At 44.0% G+C, this 16,653-nt stretch overlaps 1 protein-coding gene across 2 annotated transcripts in view; it reads right to left on the bottom strand.

Annotated features, from left to right (window-relative positions):
• Positions 1-4,875: 4,875 nt before the first annotated feature.
• sicily (NADH dehydrogenase (ubiquinone) complex I, assembly factor 6 homolog sicily) overlaps positions 4,876-16,653 on the bottom strand; it is a 47,227-nt gene continuing 35,449 nt past the window's right edge. Inside the window, exons 7-8 of one of the 2 annotated variants that reach the window (XM_084589017.1) lie at positions 15,508-15,564; positions 4,876-9,914 (exon numbers count right to left, since the gene is read on the bottom strand). In XM_084589017.1, the coding sequence (XP_084445143.1) occupies positions 9,786-9,914; positions 15,508-15,564 (186 nt within the window). In that variant the 3' untranslated portion in view covers positions 4,876-9,785. The remainder of the gene's footprint in view (positions 9,915-15,507; positions 15,565-16,653) is intronic. The other variant, XM_084589015.1, reaches the window with a different exon arrangement.

Genomic DNA, 16,653 nt, shown 5'->3' on the forward strand with positions numbered 1-16,653 from the left:
GCTCAGAGCTAGAGCACTAGTACGGGATGGTGGACTGTTGCTCAGCAGAAATGAGAGCAATTGAAGAAATTTTCCCAAACAGTGCAGTGATGCTTTGAGAGTTCCACAGGGAACAGGCGTTTGGCTGGTTGCTAAGGAAAACGGAGAGTGGAGTAGCTGATTGTGAGGGTGCACTATCTCTTTTGAGGAGGCTGGCCCATGCTATGTCCCAGGAGGAATATGACGATGCACTAAAACACCTGATGAATACTGAATATTGGAAAAACACTAAACTGAGGAGTTGTATGTCTTGCCAATGGTTGCTACTGGCAGAAAAATGGACCATGTTCAACAGAACAAAATTGTCAGTTGTGATAACACCAACAATGGCATTGAATCACAGAACAAATTATTGAAAGAACATCATTTAATATCCAGGCATGGCAAACAAAGCTTATCATTCCTAATAAGGACGTTAACTAGCCAGTTTTTGCCTGATAAAAAGGCACAGTTCAACCAGGAACAGATGAGGAGGTCCTCGAAGTACCGGAGGTATCATGATACTGTACCCATTTACCTACACAATAGACCTCCACAAGTCATAAAGCACATCATGCAAAGTTTGGACACTGCACTGCAGTACATCCAAACTGATGTACATAATTCAACTGAAAATGGTCTGTTTAAAGACAGCTGCAGCACACCAGGTCAGTATCACACAGTAAACTTTGCAGTAAACAGTAAACATGTGCAAACTTCAAGAAGTATAAACTGCCATGTAAACACTTCTGCATAGTTTTCCAACTGGTTGAAGGCTGGGGCTTTGAAAGTCTTCCTAAGCATTACACCAGCAATGTTCAACCTTGAAACGGGTTCAGAAGGGTCGAATGAGGTGCCACAGCTCTCTCCACCCAAAATATCAAGCAGAGCCTCAAGAGCAAGGCTACAAAATGCGACCGACAGGCTGAGAAACATGGCTGTATACTGGAGGGAGCAGGAAGCACTTGATGCTGTTTATGAGCATGTTTCAGCAGCACTCAACGCACTATCACAGGGGAAAGTGTCCACCAGTGGTCTCCTAGTCAGGGAATCCCCAGTAAAAGGGTGTCCTGGACAAACAAAAAGGCAAACACCCACTCGGCCATGCCTAGACAAATGAACTGCAGCAGAGCTTGGCTTACAGAATCCTGGAATACACATGGAAGAGTGAAGAAGAAGGTAGATGCACTGAGAAAACACATAAAAGTACACAACATACAGATTTGAAGAGTAAATCAGCTCTAGAATGCCCCATCATTTCCAACTCCAAAAATGTACTATTTCTGTAATTTCATTTTGTACCTCGAAGCTCCCCTGAGATGGCATTTCATAAAGGGTAGCATAATAGGAAGTTAAAAGCAAAGCCCAAGATTAGCAGCAACACTTTCATGGAATGTACAGGGTGATCCACTCTTACCGTGAACATGCAAGTATGCGATCGCACTCTTCAAAATGCCAGTGCATCTGTTCCGGCCGCACATAAAAGTTAATTGGCACATGATGCAAAGCACCTCCAGATCATCCTGCACGCACACAACTTTGCTTGTGCAGCCATGTTAAAAGCATGGTCGCTCTAAAGAGTGCGGCTGCACACTCGCACGTTCATCCTAACAGTGGATCACCCTGCATATACAATAACAGATTACAGCTGTGATGTGACGAGCAGTTTTGGTCCAGTTAGGTGCCATATCCTACGAAAAAATTGCATAAAAAATATGATGCAGGCACACACTGTTGTGATATTTGGAATGTTTGACATGGAAGACCGTGCCAGTGATATTCCCGCTGTGCTGTAACCCCTGCATTTTATAGACTGTCTCCGGCTTGCTGCATCTTACATTCCTTTTGACAAATTGTAAAAATAGGGAGATGCCAAATTCTGTGTAAGCCCATCTGATCCACTGTGCCATGTTTTCAAAGTGACATGCTTTCGAACACTGATATGTCTGCAGTCAGCAATAAAATACTTCAATATTTTGCGTTTTGCGTCCAACCGGACAGGAAACGGCAAGAGATCATTCGGGTGGCCCTCTCATCTGTATGCAACGAATCGGCACGCCGCGACATACTGCAAATCTGACTGGCGTGTTCGGAGCACGGAATTTCTCACAGTGTTCTCCTGTCACTACTGACCCCGTTGAAATATATAAAAGCGACCTGAAACAGCTGAAGGTCCACACAAGTGGCACTTTCGTTTGTGTTTTCAATTAAACTACTGCATATATGAGGGTAGCTGTTGCCAAGCAATGAACACAAGGTCGGCATCAAAATGAAAGAAAACACCATTTCTCACAGCCTCATTGTTTCACTTGATTCCAAGGGATGAACGAAAGCAGCCAAACTGCGACGATGGAGAAGCAACAGTACGACCGAGCCTAAACGCGTATGACCACTCCAATGTCAATGACCTAATTACATTCACATTCTTGACATGACACACAAACATGGTTCACTTTGTGTTTAATTCAACTCCAGCCAATGGCCACCAATTAAATGCATGCTCGAAAATAAAAGAAAAGTGTCGTGAGTCGCGACTTGGGTCTTCATACAACACACACGCACAAAAACACTAAACCTTTTTTTTTTCCCAAGAGATATACTATAGCTGTTCAGGAGAAAATTGCCCATGCTTTGGCCAGAATGGTTCAAGTGGTATTTAAATCTCTTTCTCTATGATATTTCTCCCTACCCCTTCGCCTAGGCGAGATGCTGCGACGAGTTATGAAGTAAAAAAAAAAAGCTTTTTAAACACATAGTACGCTATACGCAATGGCGCTGCGCACTCAAAAGCAAAAAAAAAAAAACAAAAAAAAAACACAAATTTAAAAAATTGTAAGGTCACATGGTTCGCACGGTAGAACCTCTGTTAAGAATCTCCCATATCTTACTCTTGCGTCATACCATTAAAGGATGAGCTTAAGTGTACCTAACAATGTAGCACTTTATACTGATAGGGCATGATAGGGGAATAATGTAAGAGGCAAAATAAGCTTCCGCTGTTGCTTTCGCGATTCAACTAGGGTTAACCACAGCTAAACCATAACCAATTTTTTTTCGACAGCCGCTGACATGCGGCCTTATCACTCCGATTGTGGCACGTAGACCAATTCTATATTCTTTTTTTGTTCATGCTCGTCGCGAGACACAGCTTTACCAGTTTTTTTTGTTGTGCAAGATGCACCGAGATGCGCGATTCCGTTCTCTCAATGGTAGGGTCTAAGGCTCCTCTATTTTTTTAAAGGTAGCAACAACTACACGAGCGCCCTCTCGAGGGATCCATGGGGCAGCGCTAGCAGACGACGTGCCGCTCTTTCGTGCATACCGCGTACTCATGAAGTCGTGCTCAGTGCACAGAAACTGTTTAATTCAACAGATTTGTGTCCTATCCTGCTCAAAAAGCTTTAAAAGACAGGAATAATAACTTAAACATGCGTGTGCAGCATAAATGTAAAAAAAAGAAAAAAGTGCGTTAAACGAGCCAGCTCATTCATCTGAACTGTTCGCCTCAGTACAGCGGTTAGGAAACTGTTAATTAATTATGCTTTGAAATTAGCAGCGAACTTGAAGTAGAAACAATATTTAACTAAACGTATTGGACTTGGTTCCTTACTAAAAAAATAAGTAGACTGCGAGTTTTCTGCAACTTTTGGGAACGTTGTTGATCATAGAGCTCTAATGCAATATGGGCGTCACTGTGTTTGTAACCGTTCGGGTATACTCCGTTTAACACACTTTTTTGGCTGTTTATTTCATTTACACAGTATTTCAATAGCTTTATTTTGGAGAAAAAGTCAGTTTCTCTGCAGCTGTGCATTGTCAACGAATGTGTATCTTCCAACAACTACAAAAAAAAAAAAAATCTGGTATGATGCGATATAAAGCTCACGGATAATGTTTTCTCACTTTTCTTTATTTGCTTTATATTGTTTTCCTTATAGCCTACCGGGCAGTAATGTCACCAGTAATCTTTGATGGCGCCTCTTGAAACTTGAGTCCCTGTGCGCGTTCAGTGGAACTTGTTTGCATTTGGTGCAACGCCGCGAGATTCCTCCGTTAAAAGAATAGCTCAGTAGCATTTCACACACACGGGTGTTTTTACAATTTTTATTGTACAAGTTTTTGCTTCTTTTTTTAACTTTTATACACCGATATTTAGCATAGGCAAATACTGACTTTCCATTTCGATCATTTTGACACATTAGCACACTCTTTTTCCAATGTTTCATTTTCCATTTATATCAATTAACTGATCAATTGTTCGGAATAAGTTTTCATAATGAGCATTATCAAGCATTGCCTTTTCATTCTGAGCATTTTAACACCATTGATTCCACGCATTATAATGCAGTCCTGATCTGTTCGGGGAAAGCAAGGGGGCGCGAAACGGCAGTGAGTTTTCACTAGACATTCACAGTATAAGTAATGGCTACATAATCATAGCATTCTTGATATTTTGTTGATGAAATAGCATCATCATCATCAGCCTGACTATACCCACTGCATGGCGAAGGCCTCTCCCATATTTCTCCACTTAACCCGGTTCTGTGCTAGCTTGACCCCTGAGAACTTCTTAATCTCATCCCCCCACCTAACTTTCTGCCACCCTCTGCTACGCTTTCCTTCCCTTGGAATCCAGTTTGTTACCCTAAGCGACCATCGGTTATCCTCTCTTCGCACTACATGTCCTGCCCATGTCCATTTCTTCTTCTTAATTTCCACTAGAATGTCGGTAACTTGAGTTATTTCTCTGACCCACTCTGCACGCTTCTTGTCTCCTAATGTTACCCCTACCATTTTTCGTTCCATAGCCCTCTGGGTTGTCCTCAACCTAAGTAGAACTCTCTTGGTTAGCCTCCACGTTTCAGCGCCAAAGGTGAGTACAGGCAAGATGTAACTGTTATATACTTTCCTCTTTAACGATACCGGTAAGCTGCTAGACATAATCTGCGAGTGCTTGCCAAATGTGCTCCATCCCAATCTTATTCTTCTTGTTATTTCCTTTCCATGGTCCGGATCTGCGGTTACTACCTGTCCCAAGTAGACATATTCACCTACTACTTCCAGTACTTCGCTACCTAATGTAAACTGCTGTTCCTTCCCGAGGCTGTTGAACATTACCTTAGTCTTCTGCATATTGATTTTCAAGCCTACCTTTCTACTTTTCCTGTCTAGGTCATCAATCATTATTTGTAGTTCATCTCCCGAGTTGCTTAGCAACTGCAAATAGCATATGCCCAAACAAAGGTCATCCCGGGCAAGCAAACGGCTCTTGAAGCAGACAGAAATCACTTCGCATAGTCAGGTGTTTTCTGTGGCCATGAAAATCTTACGTCCGATCTCATGAGGCCATAGCTTTCTTCTTTTGCTATTATTGTCACCGCGAGGAATGAAAAATGACTTTTTCGCGTCTTCCGAACGGTTTCGGCAGCCGAAAGCACAGCAGCCAGACGTAGCCGCATGTCACGCGTGCGCTTCAAAATTTGAGTTCAGAGATGTAATTCTTGGGTTAGCTTAAGCATTAAGTACTGCATATACACTCATCAAAATGCAATAGAGGTGTGCGAAGTACTTTTTGCTTAACTAATCGGCCAATATCACGCTGACAAGCGCAGATCGCAGTGCATTTCAGCAGCACAGCGAGCACCACAGGACCCTTTGGGCGGAGCTTGGTGGCGAAGAGGTCACGTGCAGCCAACCGGCCTATCGGAGGGAGGGGTGGCTGAATCAAGACCTGTCGCTACCTTTAAAAAATAGAGGAGCCTTAGTGGGGTCCTCTAAGCAGCATCACCTGGCAACAGAGGAAATATTGTAAAAAAGAATAAGAGCTCATTTAAAACCTGCCATACTCGTTGCCCCAGTGGCGCAGTGAATTAACATTACTTACCTGAGCACTTTGCGAATAAAATATATGTTCGAATCCTGTGTTTGTAACTTTTTTTCTGATTTTGTTTTTTAAATTGCAACATTAAACTAAGTTACCAATATCTTTCCTGGGGGGTGTTCTCCTTTAGGTTGCATCATGTGATGTTTTTATTTCTTAATAGCCACAAAACCAGCTGTGAACACAGCCATGAGACAACAGCATGACAACGCTAACTTTTAAATTATTTTCAATGTAATCATTTCCTGCCTTTAGTGAGTGTATGCTACCTTTCGATTGCGTTCAGACACACCTCTCAATAACAATTGCCAGTTAACCTGCTGAGAGGCAACCAGTGACAAGAAAGAAGTTGCGAGGCCCTACTCTGAGGAGATGGAATTACGCCGCTGAGATAAGACTCGAAGATTCTGGCCGCTCGCACATGTTTCTGCAATGCTCCAGGTTGTGCTAGTCACAATTTGCGGCTTTATCTAGATGTTTCTTCACCGCTTTATTGAGCGTTGACGGATACGACAGGCATTTTCAGTTCAATGACCAAAGACCTCATTTGCTGCTATCGTCGCCGCCGAGTTTAGTTCTTTTGCGGGCGCAAGTCAGCCCAATAAAGAGTTGATTCCAGTGTGATTACGCCGGTCTACTCTTGGTGTTTACAGCCTTGCTACCACCACGTGACAATATTCAGATGGTAGATGACATCACTGCCTTCTTGTCCCTTGTCGTTCCAGTCGCTTTGCGCGGTGCATCGCATCCTCCAATAACTATGCCAAAGAACCAGACTTGCTACAGATTTCAAAGTAGAATTCACCCAGCGCATCACACGAGTTTATACGATAAACCATGCGACATATACGTCACTGCTGATGTCACACACCAAGTTAATATATAAGCAAGCACAAAGGCAAGTAACTTTAGGGCAAGTGACATTAGAGAAACTACCGATTAATCAGTGCCCGGCCATGTCACTTGCTTATCACCACTTGCAAGAGGCATACTAGTGAGGACTGAGACATATGCTGCCCCGTTGTGAGGAGGGATACACATACGAAGCCCCGCTTTAACCAAACTGAACGAACACACTTGCATGGCCTAGAGGCAGTGCGTCTAAGTCAGGATCCAGGAGCCCTGGAAGGCTGCATTTAGATTTCACCCTCCTATTTCAATGGCAAAGCCAGAGTTAGTCTCGCGAGTCACACCAACCACCTACCAATCAGTGCCTGGTCATGTCACTTGCCGAATACGATCTGCCAGGGGCATCCTCAAAGGTCAGAAGTCGAGTGCATTGTTTTTCCTCCACTTTTTCTAATTTAGCCCGTGTAGTAGTTATTGCACTAGGCTGGTAATCAAGTCATGCTTCCAATCAACTGCACAAAAATTGTCTCAACCCAATGCTGATGCGATTTGGCTTCTTGTCACAAGATTGCGCTGCTGTGTGTGTGTTTGTGAGAGAGGTTAGAGTACAGCAGACTGAATGTGCCATAGTTGTGCCATATACAGTGCTTGCAACATGGTCAACCATGTCAGCTTAATTAAAGAAGTATACACATCAAATTTTGTCTGTCTTTTTCTTCTTGTTAACGATGCTTAAGACATTACTGTATATAAATCACTACATGGTTTTCACCTAAGAATGGTAAACAATTTATAACTGAATTTTTTTCTGTCATTTGTTTCGGTTTCAACAGCCGAGCGACGGCTGTGACATTGAAGTCGTCTAGGTGTGATGAAAAAAACAGCATTATATTCACTGCTTCTTCACTTGTTGCGATTCCAGCCCTTGAGGCAAGCTGGCTTTAGTATTATGGTGAATTAAAAATGCAGAATTATTGTATCACTGTTTTTTCATCCCTCACATGACCTAGCCTTTGATGTCACAGCTATCACTCTGCTGTTGAAACCGAAATCAAATCAAGTGATAAAACAAATTTCATAATAAATTATTTCAAAGTCTTAGACAAATATCATTATGAAGAACAAAACATGAAGCCAAAAAATTAGGTGCCTATAGTACTCCTTTCAGAATCAGGGTGAAAAGCATGGCCAACTTTTGCCAGGTGCTCATGATCATCACATCCCACGAGTAAATGGGGTAAACAGCCCACGCATTCAGTATGCAGACATCTAGTACACAAACACTATAACTGGCTCATGCTGGACAATAGTGTATACAAGCTTATTATTCACTAGAAATGATGGCGCATGCTGATACTGATGCAGGTTAGTGAAAGATTGTTCCATGTGCTCTTTGCAGGTTACACAGACTGCTTGCTAAAAATCAATTCTGATAACACCCTTTCACCCCAAACAATGTGCTGAAGTTGCCACAGATGGTTGTGCCAAAGTCACCAACAAAAAGACCGGTTCGTCTAGCTCAGTCCTAGCTTGTTTTGCTAGCCAAATGTAAACCAGACAACTGATTCACCCATTTTGATTTGTTCTCCTTAACAACAAAGGAAATTATTAAGCAACCTTTTGGCATTTGCCAACCACAGGGGATTTAAAAAGGAGGATTCAGTCAAGAATGACCCCTGCAGTTTTACAGCTAATAAAGAGCTTTTCTGGTAATGATTCAAACGACTACTGTATCATGAACAGCACGTTAAAATTGTACGCTAAAGTGAGTGAGACACAAGTTTTGCACCCTCTAAGCACTTGCACAAAGCTGATTATAAGAAAGACAACGCTTGTATACGCTTGCATAAACACAGTTAACCACTTTAGAAGGTGAAATTTATATTCAGTAAAAAGTTTAATTCAGACAAATTATCAAAGAAATTATAAGCTGTGGGAAAGCCACTCTGCCTATCAGGTGCAATGCAAACACAGTGGTAGAACTGGCAACTGGCTTCTTGTAGCAGCTTTTGTAGCAGAAGAAATTGCAGTGTGTAGCAGAAATTTCAAATATTTTAGCAGAAAAAATGGCATTTTGTAGACGCTTAAATAAAGAAGGCTTGTTTTATTTATGGAACCCAATTGCTCAGATGTTCCTTAGTGCTCCCTCCGCTGCTACTTATACCATCGCCACTCATACCTCACTGATATGAAAAAAAAAAGAAAAAGGAAGCAAGCGTGGATACTGCTCCAGCTGTGCTTTGCCGAGGGCAGTTCCAAACCGTCACTCGCTTGAAACCGCGCCATCTGCGTTGGCCAGCCTGCTCACACATCCTTTGCACACACACGCACGCACACAAATTAAGCGAGCACCCACGGCAGCTCGAAGCTGTCACGCGTTTTAACGTGCTTCGACCCTTCAACGGCCAGCCTGCCAGCCCCTCCTTTCAACTTTCCCGTGCATTGGACTTAGAGATATCCTGCAGCCCCTTCTCACTCCCTCCCAGTAGATTGGAAAAAAATTGGTTGTCCGCCCATGACCTGCAAAAATATTCTTCCTCTTTGCACAGTGTTGCCAGCAGATGTCAGTTTTGGTTTCGTGACAGTTCGGTTTCGCTGTCAGTAGAGTTATTCAGCGACTTTTGGTGCAGGCGTGGCACAGAAGTAGACAAAAAAACGATTTTGTAGCACATGTAGCAGGATTTCTGATATGGCGCAGTTTGGCATAGCAGTTCCACCACTGCAAACATTCAATTTAAGGAATACGTTCTCTGAATCAGACCACAGCAGAAAAATAAAAAAAAGGAGTAAATCACAGGTGTAGCTATAATTCAGCAGCTAGTACTTCCGCATACCAAAGCAAAGGTGCCAGTTTCTCATAGGAAAATGCTAACGAGCAAACAGTAGTGATGACTAGGTCCTAGGCTTGCTATCACCAACAGCAGGTTCCAAAGAACTGAAACATTTTTGGAGGCAGAAAACAGAATCTGCACCATCAAGCAATGGCTGACAATACAGCCAATGACAATGCACAGTATACACAACCCAACTTAGGAGCTTAGAATGTTCTTTTTACTTTGTGCCACCATAAGGAAAATGGAAGCAGGCCATTGCGTAGATGTAGCTGTCCATCAAATACGTTGAAATCGGCACAACGCAACTTTTCCAAATATGCACTAGAAGCCACCTGCAAGTAGTCACAACAAAAAACAGCACTCATGTACCTTATTGTCAATAGAAAGTAAAAAAAGACATAATAGGGAAGAAAAGAAATGTATTCCCCAGTTTAAGAAACGTTAGTAGCAAGGAAGCTTATAGGTACTATACAAAACCATTATCTGGCAGTAGCAAAGGTCACTAACAGAGCCTTTTCTCAGCCAAAAGGGTCTCCCTTGTCCTAAGATTTGGAGGTGTAAGGAAGCTTATAAGTACTATAGAATACCATCATCTGGCAGTAGCAAAGGTCACTAACAGAGCCTTTTCTCAGCCAAAAGGGTCTCCCTTGTCCTAAGATTTGAAGGTCCTCCTAGGTCACCTCTCTTGCCTTTCAGTCACCCTTAACTCATACTGCACATTACTGCAGCCAATCACCACACATAAAATGTTCTCTACAGGTCGCACCATTGGTTTAGACATTAATATATCTAGTCGAATCACAGTACAACAAAAAAAATGTCTTTTCACCACACTGGCTGTCAACATTGTTTACACGCTCTGTACCTGCACCAAGTTAAGGATCACGGGTAATGAGGAGTTTTATCTGAAGTTCTGAAACTGAACGATGACATCTTTCATTTGATCCCACAATGAGCTGGCCATGCATCAGTGTGGCACCCACTGCCATTATTCAGGGAGGCGAGCACCTTCAGGCATACCGTGTGGTGACCACCACAAGGGGTCTGTCAACACACGCCGTCAATTATCTTGGGGCATCAAAGTAGTCATGCCGCGCCTGTCCATTTCGTGCTTAATAGGTTGTTTGGTACAGTCTTTGTCAAAAATATACAGCCCAAGGGATTTCCTTTTCAGCCCCGTAACAGGGCTCGTAATGCAACTCTAGCGTTCGAAATCTCATAGATGACAAATCTTGTCCTCATTCTCCTCTAGTATGCATTCATATTCCAGTATTGCTGCCAGAAGCCGCGTTACAGGGGTTAGAAGCGAACCCCTTGGGCCGTATACTTTTGACAATGACTGTACATTCTGGGAACCACAACAGTGCTTTTGTAGAGAGGCTGGAGTTTTTATTCGAAAAGTCATATTCAAACTGAAGGAAGGGTGTAAAATGGGCAGCTGCCGTGCATGCACATCACAGGTGTACACAGAGTAAGGAAGCACTTACACTAATAAAATTAATACGCCAAAAGTGAGAGAAGAGCTTCCACAGATCAATCATTAATGGGGGACATGATCGAATGCCTTTAAGAAGTCTAACATCAAATTACAGTAGAACCTCGGTGATACGAATCTCACGGGGTCGCGAAAAAATTTGTATCATCCGGAGATTTGTATCATCAAAACGAAAGAAAATAAGTATGAAAAAGCATGGGAAAGGCAGTTGCGCAGATCTGTTTACGTCCAAGAATGTTTATTACGGTCACGCGGTCACAGTTCGCCCCTCGCGACGCTTGCAGCCCGATAAGGGATGGCGACGCGCCGGCCGCGCGACACCACAGACTGCTTGCCATGCGTACAGCTCGACTAGCGGAAGCGAAGTCTACGATGTGCAGCCCGTACGTGCCCACCGCCGACTACTATAGCCGTGCGCCGCTGCAAACTTTTCGCGGTGTAGAAAATGATCGCAATGCTGGTGATGTGTGGTTCGAGCACCTCCGCATACTCTCGTGACGCATACAGCATGACAGGAAATGGCGACATGCGGGATGCAGAGCGCTGAAAACTGCTCGCGGATCGCGATCGCGAAGCCAGCTATGTGCAGTCCGTGCATGTCCACCTCATATGCCGCCGCAAGCTGCTGCGGTTGCGACGTCTGCAGTTTTTGGGCCACGCACCGCTGAAAGCTTTTCACGGAATGAACCCGACAGACAATCGCAACGTGGGCGAGGTGGGGCTGGCGATCGCGAAGTCAACAATATGCGGCCAGTGTGTAGTGGTCAAGGATGCAGTCACAGTTTGCACGGTCGTATCATCAGTAGTGGCATGGGAGAGTATTTGGAACATCCGCAATTTTGCATATTGTACACAATGTACCCTGGCCAGGAAATTTTGCGAATTTGTATCGTTCCGAAATTCATTTAAAACCGGATTAGTATCACCGAGATTTTAGTGTAGCTTGAAATAAAGATCAAGATTTTCAAAGACGGTCGACGCATGATGAATTCAAAAAGCTGCTATCCACAAAGAAAGATCAAAAAAGCAGTGCTGACTGGCAAAGAATGTGCTGTTATTATGAGTATTATTAATAATAATAATAATTGATTCACAGGAGGGGAAAGGCTCAGTGCCTGTCACACTTGTTCTGTGGGCACCTGACCGTGCCATAAGGGAAGGGAGGAAGGTGGGAGTGAAAGCAGAAAGAGGTGCCCTAGTGGAGGGCTCCGGACTAATTTCGACCACCTGAGGATCTTTAACGTGCACTGACATTGCACAGCACACGGATCGGATGCCACTCATTCGGCCTCCATCGAAACACAGCCGCTGGCGGTCAGGATTGAACCTGGGTACTCCGGCACAGTAGTCTGGCATCATACCACTGCACCACCATGGCGAGTCAAGTGTAAAGCAACTTGAGAATGTCATATCATGTACCTTGTCAATAAGCAACATTTACCGTATTTACTCGCATATAACCCGCACCAAAAAGTGAAAAAATGTGTTTAAAAAGTGGGGGTGCGGGTAATACGCGAATATTCCGGAGAAGGGGGGTTCGCGCAAGCCACCGCCCGTTACAAAGGGCTAAGCCACTACGTCCATCCGTCCGTCCGTCCATCCATCCATCCATCCATCCATCCATCCATCCATCCATCCATCCAACAAGAGGCCAGCGCAGGTCATAGCCAGATCCACATCCATAGTCTGTTTAGTCTATAGCGCCACGGCAGCCACACTTTTCGCACGCTTTGCATACGCTTTGTTCAGATGTTGATGGACCTTGAGTAAGGTGCCGCTTCTTGTACGCCCAGTTTGCACAGTTGGCCAGCCTTGTTTAGGCATCATGAGTGTGTCTCGGCGGCAATCATTCACGGCGAAGGAGAAACTCAGGATCATCGCCGCTGCTGAACAAATCGGCAACAGAGCTGCTGCGAGAAAGAACGATGTCGACAAATCTTGCATTCGCGACTGGCGAAAGAAAAAAAGACTCTCTCGAAGCTGCGAACAAGGACAGGCGAGCGTTTCGCGGCCCGAAGACTGGCGCGTACCCTCACCTCAAGACGCAACTTGCAAAATTCATTGAGGAGCAGAGGAGTCGTGGCCACGCTGTGTCTACAGAGATGGCGCAGATGCAAGCCCTGAAGCTGGCCCTGGAAATGAATATTCCACGCGAGTTTCATGCGAGCCGCGGATGGCTGCAGCGCTTTATGGCCAGGCATGGATTTTCGATGCGGCGGCGAACTACCATGTGCCAGCGGCTTCCCGACGCTTACGAGGAGAAGCTGCTCAACTTTTTATGTTACGTCATCGGACTGAGGAAAGAGAGCAACTATTTGCTATCTCAGCTGGGAAATGCTGACCAAACGCCAGTATATTTTGAGATGCCCATGGACACGACCCTGGAGAAAAGGGCGCAAAATCTGTTAGTGTGCTGACTGGCGGCAACACCGAGCTGCACTGCACAATGATGTTGTGTGTTTTGGCCTACGGAACCAAACTGCACCCGTATGTAATATTCAAGCGCAAGACTCTACCGAGTACACCACTTCCCCCAGGAATTGTTGTGCGAGTGGAAGATAACTCGTGGATGAACAGTGACCTCGTCATTGACTGGATTCAAGCAATCTGGGAAAAAAAGACCAAGTGCCTTGTTGGCACGCCGTTCGATGCTGGTGCTGGATTCCTTCCGAAGCCACTGCACTGACGCAGTGAAACCTCGCCTCGCTGACAACGGCACAGACCTTGTCATAATACCTGGCGGCATGACTTCCATGCTCCAACAACTCGACGTGTGCATCAATAAGCCTTTCAAGGCTCACGTGAAGTGGCTGTATGCCCAGTGGATGGCCGACGGCCTTTACACCCTTACGCCGACGGGACGCGTGCGAAGGCCAGATATTGCACTGCTGTGCCAGTGGATCGTAGATGCATGGGGGATGATCCCGGCCGACATGGTACGCAAGAGTTTCAAGAAGTGTGCCATAAGCAAGCCTAGATGGTTCCGAAGATGATTACGTCTTTGAGAGCGGCGACGATTGACAATTGAACGACAGCACTGACAATGTTACGGCAGTCATTTTCAAATATATTTGTTTTGAAAACTCAAATGGTGACTGTTTGCTCAGTTGTAACTTCCTAGTCCTCATTTTTTCAGGTAAGTGTGCGGGTTATACGCGAGGATATATATATATTTTTTTCATGGGGTTCAAAGTTAGGGGTGTGGGTTATATGCAGGGGCGGGTTATACGCGAGTAAATACGGTATAATTATATATCACTACACATGAACCTCACTACAATGAAACTAAAGGGGCACATTAAATATTTGGTTGAGGCAAAATCGGCCCAAAAACACTGTCATACTGGACTGCACAGTCCAAAAACAACATTTATTTAGAAAAAATACTGGTCGCTGCTTCTTTTTTTTTTTTTTTTTTGCCACGAGTGAGCACCGTGGTGCAAATTTCACACCTAAAAAAATAGGCACTCCTCCGGCGCCATTTTGGTCTTGTTTGAAAGCTCGCCTTTACAGCCTTTCTTTTTCTTTCAGTAAGCAACCCTGAACACCAAGCAGAAACGATAGAAGCAACAAAAATGATGCGCAGCAGATGCTCCTATTGGTTACTGGCAGTTTTTGATTGGCTAGGGAAGTTCGTGGTTTCTGCAGGCCACTATTTCGAAGAGGTATCTATCGCGTGGTTCGCGAAATAGCATCTGTTCTATTTCAGCTATCAACATAATTCATTTTTTTGCCAGAAAGATAAATGCATACAGTATGCAATATGCCCATTTTTAATGTAGTATTTGTTTCGGATATTTTTTGAAATAGGTCACGTGTTTGACATGCAAAGATGGTACTTTTCTCTGGCAACTTTTATGAGCTCTAACATTAGTTCAAATTGACCTAGTGCATTGACTTATACCTTACTGTCTTCATATTCTAACAATTGTGCTGGGGATTTCAATTCAGATGATAGTTCTTCTCCAAACAAGAACCCAGATTTTCTTTTTTTTTTTTTTTTGTAGTATTTCAGAAACTACTTGTTCTATGACAAAAATAATCGCACTTTTGGAATCAGGACTTACATAAAATGTGAAAATTTTGCTGAGATCTATTCATAAATAAGAAAGCTGTTTACCAAGTGTAGCATCCCCCCTTAAACCCGGCTTCGCTCTGCAAACTTTTGTTAAACAGAAAACGCGCCCTAAAAATGGTTCGCTGTGGCGAGAAATTCATTTGGTGAGCCGACAGGGAAGTAGAAATGCTTTAGTGAAGCAGCATTCATTGTAGCAGGGTTCAGGTGCAGTTCAAAACATCTTTGCTCTAGTAGCCAGCTTTTTATGTGTACTCAGTATTTTTTTTTAACAGTGGAAACAGAGTACACCACAGTGAGATTGTAAAAGCACTGCATACTTCAGCTTTTTCACATGCTCATATGGACAACTTACCGCAGGCAGATAGACTGTCCTTACATCACTTGGTGTGTCTTTCTTCAAACTGCGAGCCTAAAAAAGCACAGAAAAGTGCTGATTAGAACTGCGATCCAAACTATGCAATGAAATTATTAGATGCTTATGCCATAACAGGAAAAGACATAGTCCAACCTAGAGGAGCTCTTTATACCAAGTCACAGTGTTAATGCAACTCCTTATAGCAGAGGTAGTGACAAACATGTTCTATCTTCATTGGCAAAGAGTCATGCACCCACTATGGATATCGTAAGAGCTTCCATAGTCAATAACTGTTCACTACTAGGAGACAAGTGAGCTGGAATTACAAGAGAACATTTTGTGAAGCACAAGAGTGAAAGAAGCATACTGCACCAACTTTACAGACATGCAAGCAACTGGGGTACCAATTTCAAATTATGATAAAACTTCTTGCAAGAGAAATGAACTACTACGCCAAGTGATGAGTGAACCCACACAAAACCACTTAGCCCCACCCTCTTCAACGTTTGAAAAGCGACAGACAAAAGTGGCGATGGCATGCTCATGAATTTTGCTAGCAACAAAACAATTAGCTGATGGTTTAAAGATCCACAGAAACGGTCACCAAGAAGCCACTGATAAACGTGTTCAGTGTGTAGAACGAATCATTTTTAGCAGTAGCCCAAAGTATAACTCCTTGGAACAAAGCCAGCGATTTATTATTAATTTTTAAAAACAGCATTTTTTGAAATTCGCGGGCAGAGAAGTTGTCACTTGGCGGTGTCGCATGTAACTATTTCTTTAACCCGTGACGTCACGGACACACTTCCGGTAGCTGCGAAAGTCTGCTCGTGCGCTACGCGAACTCCTGAGGTACCTCAGGCGTGTGCAGGCTGTTGTTACACAGCTCGCCGCTTTTCTCGTTTAGGCAGCCATTGCCCATCAAGTACAACAACCGAAGCAATGCAGTGATCGGCAGAACGAAGCTGCATTTACAAATATCTTACATAAATCACGTGGTTTCAGGAGTACCGGAGTGTCGTCCGACGAGGCGTCAACACCACGGTCAAGCACCGCACGATGGCAGCACCTCCTTGACCGCCGTAAACACCGCCGCTGTGGCCCCTTCTCCCGCATACCGTACGCGGACGCGGTGGATCATTA

Source organism: Amblyomma maculatum, chromosome 1 (genome assembly GCF_055883805.1).
Source record: "Amblyomma maculatum isolate TAMU_Amacu chromosome 1, ASM5588380v1, whole genome shotgun sequence".
Taxonomy (NCBI): Eukaryota; Metazoa; Arthropoda; class Arachnida; order Ixodida; family Ixodidae; genus Amblyomma; species Amblyomma maculatum.